General features: G+C 35.5%; 1 protein-coding gene across 2 annotated transcripts in view; it reads left to right on the top strand.

Annotated features, from left to right (window-relative positions):
* LOC137645921 (GTP-binding protein 2-like) overlaps positions 1–10,159 on the top strand; it is a 71,283-nt gene that overhangs the window by 16,720 nt on the left and 44,404 nt on the right. Inside the window, exons 1-2 of one of the 2 annotated variants that reach the window (XM_068378971.1) lie at positions 8,434–8,663; positions 8,926–9,181. In XM_068378971.1, coding sequence (XP_068235072.1) covers positions 8,993–9,181 — 189 coding nt within the window. In that variant the 5' untranslated portion in view covers positions 8,434–8,663; positions 8,926–8,992. Of the gene's footprint in view, positions 1–8,433; positions 8,664–8,925; positions 9,182–10,159 lie in introns of those variants that run through there. The other variant, XM_068378972.1, reaches the window with a different exon arrangement.

Here is a 10,159-nt window from a genome sequence, read left to right as displayed (position 1 = left end):
CTCAGATATGTCCTTCCACTTGGGTTTGTTTATGGTCTTTTTATGCCCAAAAACTTTCATAGTTCGTCAATCCATCGTCTTCTCTTCCTTCCCCTGCTTCTTTTGCAATCTCTAGCGACTCATTCTGTTATTCTTAATGTTCATCTAATTATCTGTCATTCTCATTATATATGTCGGACAGGAAGGGAAATAACAGTGTGTTTAGCTGTGCGGATCAAATGTTTATTAAGAAACTTATACGAGGAGACAGGAAGTAGCTAGAGATGACGATAGAGTCGTTAGAGATATAATGTGGATGGGATGGTGCCGAGACTGTCCATGGAATACTATAGAATATAAGTTCTTGGGAGTAATGGAATATTTTAAAGATGTAAGTGAAATATGTGTTAGAATCTGATAGCAGGTAAGTGACTGGCTTGGTGTGAAAGAAGATCTGAGACTAAGGTGTCTTGTCTGCATGAATTTTTAATATCTTTATTGATGGAGATATGTTAAATGCCAGAGAAAGGAATGCGTGTTTAGGAGAGAAGCTGTGAGGTAAGAAAATTAGTAATGAATAGAGTGTGGAAAGTTGTTTTTGCAGATAACACTTTGCTGATTGACAGTAAAACGAAACTATAAACTAATGAAATAATTCAAGATTGTAATATCAAGAGGAGAAAATTTACGTTAAACATCAGCAAGAGTAAAGTTGTGTACCTCCCTCTTGATCTTCTCCCCCAAAAGGTTCCTCCCAAGCCCTCCTCACTCCCTCCCCACCATCCATCCTCGACACGTGCCCACACCATCTCATGTAAGTAGTTGGGCGTAAATGTAAATGGATATGGTACGATTCATGTACTAAACGAAGCAAATAAAAGTAGCAGTGCTGTTGTGTGTACAAAACTACGAGGCTAAATTGTCTGTGGAAGCCTATAGTCCATTTCTTTTAGCAATGCATATTTGCACCGACTCGCGGCGGTGCCCTTTTAGCTCGGAAAAATTTCCGGATCGCTGATTGGTTGGACAAGATAATTCTAACCAATCAGCGATCCGGAAACTTTTCCGAGCTAAAAGGGCACCGCCGCGAGTCGGTGCAAATATGCATAGCTAAAAGAAATGGACTAAAGTTGTGAATGTATGAAGAGATTGCTGAATCAACTCTCCTTAGTAAAAGTGAAATGTGAGTTTGAATGAAAAGATTGATACTGAATGCACTGTTTACATAATATAGACTCGTCTTTTGTGGTGTAAGAAGAACTGATGTTATGAGAAAAGTGGTAATATAATATAATAATTATTGTTGGCATGGAAGTATGAATCAGAGTATTTTAAGAGTAAGGCGCCTAATGCATTGTTAATGGGCCTTTTACGTCGATATATGAGTCGATTATTGATGTAAAAGCTTTTCTACACAAAGAGTTCAGCAATGATATTGCAGTTGATGAAGAAATATGGGTGTTACTGTTATTTTTTTTTTTACTCTGGAGGCTCTCCTGCTAGAGAAACGGCTTAATATATATATATATATATATATATATATATATATATATATATATATATATATATATATATATATATATATATATATGTGTGTGTGTGTGTGTGTGTGTGTGTGTGTGTGTAAGAAAAAGATTTTCCCACAAATCTTTCTCTTACACACACACAAACACACACACACACACACACACACACACACACACACACACATATATATATATATATATATATATATATATATATATATATATATATATATATATATATATATGTGTGTGTGTGTGTGTGTAAGAGAAAGATTTGTGGGAAAATCTTTTTCTTACACACACACACACACACACACACACACACACACACACACACACACATATATATATATATATATATATATATATATATATATATATATATATATATATATATATATATATATATATATGTGTGTGTGTGTGTGTGTGTGTGTGTGTGTGTGTGTGTTTGTGTGTGTGTAAGAGAAAGATTTGTGGGAAAATCTTTTTCTTACACACACACACATACATATATATATATATATATATATATATATATATATATATATATATATATAAATATATATATATATATATATATATATATATATATATATATATATATATATATATATGTGTGTGTGTGTGTGTGTGTGTGTGTGTGTGTGTGTGTAAGAGAAAGATTTTCCCACAAATTTGTTTTAAGAGTCAAGAACAGACGCATGTAATGCGTTTTACACCCATTTAACAAAGGTTTTTTTGTCTGGGGACATGACTTCAACTGACGTATTGATCAATTAGGACTTTGTTCAGTGGCCACCGAAATCGTGAGATCAATAAGGCGGTAAAGAGAAAATGGGTTGGGAATGTTGTTGACTGACTGACTGACTGTAGATAATCTGAACGTCCTTTTTACATTGTTGTCAACTAGAATATTCGTGCACTGATGTTGATTACATCACACCATTTAATAGGAAATGAGAATCCGTTTTTAGAATTTATTAACGCCAAACATTAAATCTAATCATAAGCCTTTTCTGAAGACGATGATTAAATACTGTCGAAGAAAAACATGAAACGAAAGTTACCATCAGAGAAATCTTTTCCCACTTATCAATATTCATACTTGTACCTGCGCATGTATCTTCTGTTGACTTCAACTTTTGAACGGATATCATGCGATATGCGTTTGTTGCCCTAAGCTTTCTTTCTTTGCTTTGCTGTACCAAAACCAATTGGATCAGTAATTCCTGTAAATGACATTACTTGGTGTATTTGCGTAATGTCGCCTTGATTTCGAAATAAGGATTTTGAAGGGTATTTGAGAAAATAATAATAGTGATGATAATAATAGTAAAGATGCCATTATTATTATTATTATTATTATTATTATTATTATTATTATTATTATTATTATTATTATTATTATTATTATTATTATTATTATTATTATGCAATTTCAAAGGCTTTTTAACCAAGAACAACGAACCTTTTAAATTCTCATTGCCAATTAACGACCTCTAGTGGGGAGAGTTGCCAAGAAAACATGCGTTGCCAGAGAGAGAATCAAGCAACAGCATCTGGACAACGTCCCTTTAAGAACAATTCCACCAAAGCAATGTTTAAGTTTAAAGAGAATGGTATTTACTTCGTGGCCTACTTTTATTCCTTGCCCCTCTGTTTTCGCGCCCTACCTCATGAATTTATATGTCCTTCCGTCGTATAGGTCTATTCGGTTTTTTGGTATGTAATGGTAAGCTCTATGAAATGAAATAGAATACTTTAAAATATATAAATTCTCCATTTGAAAAATATTTCAGACAAAGACAGTAATGACATTTTGGTGCCTTGCGCCAAGGAATCAATACTGGGAACGCATTCGCCATGATTTGTTTTGGTGCTGTTGAATGTAAACAATAGAAAGGTGGCGTCCTTCTTTTTCTTAATTTCTCAAGTTACATTACCTCTCTCTCTCTCTCTCTCTCTCTCTCTCTCTCTCTCTCTCTCTCTCTCTCTCTCTCTCTCTCTCTCATGACACGGGTATTAAGCTCCTCGATGTGAAATCAACCAGAATAATCACGTTGAGATTGAGAAAACCGTAATGTTGAAATCATCTATTACAAGTCTTGGGAAGATAACGTCATACAAAAAGATTCTACATGATGGAAAAGTATAACAACATGCTCTACCCCGAGCCTAGGGGTCTTTCAAATCGTCGAAGTTTCGAAGTTTATGGAATTCTTAACACAGATATAGAGTAAAAAATATCAGGTATATAATAATTTAATCAAGAGATGAGAATTTTTGTCGTACGACTGTTACGAGAGTTTCGTCACTTTCAAAATACCTGTAATCAGACCAAATATTTCTGTTATAACCAGTATGATAAATTCAAATACAAAAGCTAACGCGGAGAAAAAGTTGTAATATGTTTAGGCACCAAAACATGCATATGAGATGCAATGACTGTCCAAGTAGCCTATTTGTTTGTAATTTATCAGATAATTTGTAGAATCACCTTGGGACAACACATAAACATATGATGCCGGGTTCTAGGCGATGTCAGGCGGGGCATCCGGTCGGGACTACGGTCCACCCCAAAAGCCAAAGCAAAGCCCTTCAAAAGAAGGCAACCGTTTTACCCCATACGAATGGGGAAAAGGCACGCTAATAGAAGAAGAAGAAGAAGAAGAAGAAGAAGAAGAAGACTGTACTGGACGGTACAGTAACAATATACTCTGAAGCTGGAGCCCTTTGTTGTCATGCCCAGTTACTATATTTAATTTCTCTCCGAATTGTATGTTTTCGCACATCTGTCACCACATAAATGTCAATACATTGCCTTTGTGTCCAATAACATTTACACTTTCTTATATATCCTAAGTTTATAGAGATATAGATATATAGCCTCAGTATTCTGCATCAAAAGATGTGGAAAACTTCCATGACAACTAGCTGGTTCTCCTGTCTAAGCAGTACTAATAGTCTTTGATGGTATTTATCTACCTAAGTTATCTTTTTTTTTTCCAAAAAGCATTTTTTTATCTAAAAAAAACAGTTAAGTTATTAATAAAATATATTTTTCCATTCCCTTCTTACAATTCATCCCATATTTGTCTCAGATTTAATCTGGGACTTGAGCTTACTGCAACACCATTAATTCAACTTACCGTTAATTTTGTTTTTATCATTGCAATTTCTTACCAAAGCTTTGCATCGAAGACTACCTCATTCACAAGAATGGGTGGCTTCATTACATCCATCATAATTCTCGATCAATTTAGGTCTTTCCTTTTTCTGGCTCTTAATTAATTGGTCATATTAGTCTGAGGTCATCACTTGGCCCAAATCATCTCAATCACGTTTCTAATATTTGGACAATTCTTTACCACTCCTTTTCATGAATATCTCAGAAGGAGTTTTGATTTCCCAGCTGTTTTCCCAGCTACCCCTGATTCTTGGCATTCCAGTGCAGGAGAAAGTTTTTCATGAGAAGATGGGCTTCGTTTAACTCGAATGTATATAGTACTAAGATGAATTTTGTCTTTGGCTAGAAATAGTCTTTATAACAGCAAGTCAATTTTTCTACCTGGTGTCCCTCGGGACTGAGCTACAGCTGACTCTTCTATTGAAAAAAGCAACGTTTCTTATGTTTTGACATAAGGATTCAAGAATATACCTGGTGGTCAGTCAACTGTGTTGTATCACGAATAAGTGAAAAAGAAAACTGAGTAAGCAACTCTTAAAATAAAACTTGCGAAGAACCGAAATGTTTGCACATCTTGAATCTCTCTCTCTCTCTCTCACACACACACACACACACACACACACACACACACACACACACACACCAAACAATAATTAATGCATCCGTTTCTAGGCCGCTAAAGGACAAAGACCTCGGACATGTTCTTGTTCATTTCTTGGGTTTGACCAGTTTTCATCACCACTCTGGCCACTGCGGACTGATGATGGTGGGAGACTTGGATCTCGTCGCTCACAGCAAACCAACGTTGTATGTATGACCCTGACTAGTACAGCTTTGCTGATCATGGTGATACACAAACCCTTTCAGTATATATACTGATACGTGTGTGTGCGTGTGTATGTTTATGTATGTATCTGTGTCTGTCTACACACACACACACACACACACACACACACACACACACACATATATATATATATATATATATATATATATATATATATATATATATATATATATATATATATATATATTGTGACGTAGAAGCAAATGCCTGAAGGCACTATCCTATGAGATACACTATAGCAGCTAGGGGAATGCTAGCACTACCAGTTAAGTACGATTTTTTTTCCAATTGTTTTCTCTAGAACCTACCACACCTCTTTGGCAAACTGGATGAATTACACACTGCAATAAACTTTAACTAAAAAAAAGTAATGAGAAAATAGATTGATTGTAAAATCTAGCTTTTACTGGTATTCATAGAAATCTGATTTGTTTTTAGAATTTATTTTTTGGGGGGGAAGAGTACTTCACTCTGAGACCGTATTTTTTTTTTTGGCATTGAAGGTTTTAGGGAGTGCATTAGGGCCAATAATGAAAATTCCAGTTTAATACTTTATAAACTTTTCTCTTTCATAAGCATCATCATCATCTCCTCCTACATCTATTGACGCAAAGGGCCTCCGTTAGATTTCGCCAGTTGTCTCTATCTTGAGCTTTTGATTTAATACTTCTTTTTAGTACTTATCAATACAAACAACACAGGTGATAACAACTTACATAAAAGAATGCTGATATATATATATATATATATATATATATATATATATATATATATATATATATATATATATATATATAATATATATATATATATATATATATATATATAACCATTTTCAATACTGAGCCATTTTGCCTAAGAGGAGCAATAGATAGGCTGCTTTACTGCCATAAATCACACTTTTTCTGATGAATCGCAGATGAACCCAAGGAGGTTGAAATGATCACCGTGTGAATATAAACGCTGTATAATATTCACTGATTCATATACAAACAGGTTTTGTAGATTTGAGAACAAAGCCCTCAGAAGAATATTGGGCAGGTGGTGAAGGGCAGATGGAGATGGTTTGGCCATGCTCTTCGCACTCCCCAAGTAAGATTAGTTCACCAAACTTTCAACTGGGCTCCGCAAGGCACTAGAAGATTTGGCAGACCCAGGCCTACATGGCTGAGGACTATGAAGCGTGAAGCAGAAGATGAATGGAGAAATATTGATTTAAAAGCTCAAGATAGAGATGATTGGTGAAATCTAACTGACTCCCTTTACGTCAATAGGCGTAGGAGGAGATGATAATGATAATGATAAAATGGCTGATCAGCAGTGGCCTAACCCCATAATACATACGCTATTCGTCTTTATCATGCACGCACTCGCGTATTTCCCATATATCATTAATGCCCTATATTTAAAACGTTTCTTTTAATCCAGCACTAGGAACCCCTCGCCCCCCTTGTTAACACCTTCGAATTATGCTCTCTTTTCACCAACCTATGTATAGGAGATATTTATTTTAATGTTACTGTTCTTGAAATATTTTATATTTCCTTGTTTCCTTTCCTCGCTGGGCGATTTTCCGTGTTGGTGCCCCTGGGCGTATAGCATTCTGCTTTTCCAACTAGGGTTGTAGCTTAGAAATTAGTAATAATAATAATAATAATAATAATAATAATAATAATAATAATAATAATAATAATAATAATATCTTGTAAACTATTCCTGGCATCATCTTCAACTTTCTTTTATTTTCATTTACCTATAGCAACCACACTTCACGTCCGTTTAGGAGAGATCTTTCAACAATCCCCCTTTACAATTGCCTTGGCTTCCATAGGCATATCAAATCTGTTTCCATATGTTTACAAGTACCCTGTGTTTGTGTGTTTGCTCACACACACACACACACACACACACACACACACACACACACACACACACACACACACACACACACACATATATATATATATATATATATATATATATATATATTATATATATATATGTATATATATATATATATATATATATATATATATATATATATATATATATAGTGTGTGTGTGTGTGTGTGTGTGTATTAAAATGTGAATCTATTGCATTTAATTGATGTTTCCAACACTGGCTTGTATTTTGGTATAAAAAGTCTCTCTCTCTCTCTCTCTCTCTCTCTCTCTCTCTCTCTCTCTCTCTCTCTCTCTCTCTCCTCTCTCTCTGTCTCTCTCTCTCTCTCTCTCTCTCTCTCTCTCTCTCTCTCTCTCTCTCTCTCTCTCTCTCTCACACACACATGGTAAATATTTGTGTTTTATAATTGTGCCGAATTCCTCAACTAGAAATTTCAATTTCCTCACTCGCATGTTCACCTGTGGAGTGCTCCCTTGCACAATGTTTTTAATACCAGTTGAACATCACACCTGGTCCCCCATCATTATGGAGATTAGCCAATTTTTCACTACTGTTCATTTCTCCGAAATAATGCTGCACATAATAGTGCTTGAATATGCGTGATAGCTGTTTCGGAAAGAGAAAGAATAATTCACGTTTCTCTCCTTACTTTCACAACAGAATCCTCTGGCCCATTGGCATTCAGTCGTTAAACAACGTTCTTGAGATTTCCAAGAGAGACAGCAATATACCCTAGTTACTCTGGGCCCCTAACGCAGCGTCACAAGAAACAGAAAACATAGGCTCGTTCGGGTCATCCCATTTGAGCGTTGTGGTGCCAAGCTTTGTAGCATTCGTTCTCCGCGTGCACTATTTTGGCGCTTGTATGTAACTCCCCCCTTTTCTCCTTCCCCTTCCCCAATTACTTGCTTCTTTTACAAGTCTATTTACATCGTGGGGCATCAGGGGGAGAAAGCCAAGGGCCAACTTGAATCTTCTGTCGAGTATTCAGCTACCTGTTGAGCTGGACACAGGGCTTAACGCATCCAAACTTTTAGATTTGTTTTTGTGCGAGTTCGTGTGTGTGTGTGTGTGTGTGTTCTTGTGTAAAAAGGCCTTGTGTCCTTAACACACTTATTCATATAGGAAAGCAAAATCTGTGTTAGAGCTGATCACGGTTAAACGCGATCTCTTCTCACGATCTCACGATGCTGATGGATTCTTAAGTTCACGAATTCGGTAAGCCATTATATTTCATGATGAGCTGATCAGGTTGAAATAATTTTCAGCTTTCCAGCTAAGACTTTATTTCCCCCTTTTTATATTTTGTGTAATTGTTTATTTTACTTAATAAAACAAAATAAAGAATAGAATAAAGATAAATTAAGGTGTCGACAGTCATAACTGCTAAGGTAATGTACACCTAACTGCGTTTTAGTTTACATATGTAAGCTTACTTTTATATAAAACAGGAGACATCTTATTCTCTCTGAATTCACAGTTGCTTCGCTGTAGTCTATCTGTCTTCCGAGCGACCCCTCGTCAACTACTTGTTACGTTTGCTGTGAATGATGGAAGGGAGCGATGATTCTGGAGATGACCTCGTCAACAACGGGGTCATTGACCTGTTTGGTCCTGACGAAGGTGAGCGACCAAAGCCAAGTACCTCCAAGGGAGTCAGGGAAAAGAAGAGGAATGATCGTGAAAGGAAACCAAATTCAAAGGGAGCGAGAAGAAAACAGAAAGATACAAGTGAGGTAAGAAGCGTAAGGATTTCTTCTGTTACTTGGGTTGTTTTGAAAGTGTCCAAGAAGTCATTCTTACATCCAAAATGGAAATTACAATTAATATAGAGAAAATTGGATTAATATACTATCTATAGATTATAAACAATGTTGCCCTGACATTCATGTTTCATTCGATTTGTAAGTCTTGGATACACGTACACCGCGCGTTAGACTTTTACAGTAGCCTCTTGTAATATTATGGATGCTAACTCACTCTACAGTAGTTTTATTCTTATGTCCTGTAATCTAGCAATACGATAAGATTAAATGATCCGTGTTTTTCATTACTTTCATCAACCACCAGGACTGTAATGTTTTAAACTTCAGAAACTGCAGGCCTATTTACATATACTTATTTATTAGCTATGTAATTAGCACGTGACTTATATACAAGACCGCTTATGATGTAGGCCTACTAACTGCGCTAGACCAGCATTTTTATCGAGAAAGTTGAAATGCAGTGATAGGTGTTTATAAATAGGTGTTTTACTGTCTTTCCCAGGTCCTCTATAAACACAAATGTAAAGTTTCCTTCAATAGATTCTTGACAAAAAGATTCAATCAAGATATCGCTTTCGTTCCCGAGATATTTTTAAGGTCGAGCTAAAATAAAATTTTCTTCTGTCATCGTTGATTGGCAAATCCAAAATTCCAATTCCAATTTTCAATTTTACACACACTCACCTAGTTACACATAAATAGCAAATCACACATGGAATATATATATATATATATATATATATATATATATATATATATATATATATTATATATATATATATGTGTGTGTGTGTGTGTGTGTGTGTGTGTGTGTGTGTGTGTGTGTACAATTTCTTTTTATTATATAGGGGAGATGGGGTACTGGATCCGTCCAAACTGGGTTGGATGTTTATATCAGAGTATCTACCCTTATAACGAGACAGACTTCATCCTTTGGAGGTCTGCAAG

This window comes from Palaemon carinicauda, chromosome 8 (genome assembly GCF_036898095.1).
Source record: "Palaemon carinicauda isolate YSFRI2023 chromosome 8, ASM3689809v2, whole genome shotgun sequence".
Lineage (NCBI taxonomy): Eukaryota > Metazoa > Arthropoda > Malacostraca > Decapoda > Palaemonidae > Palaemon > Palaemon carinicauda.
This window is presented reverse-complemented; position numbering and strand designations above follow the sequence as displayed.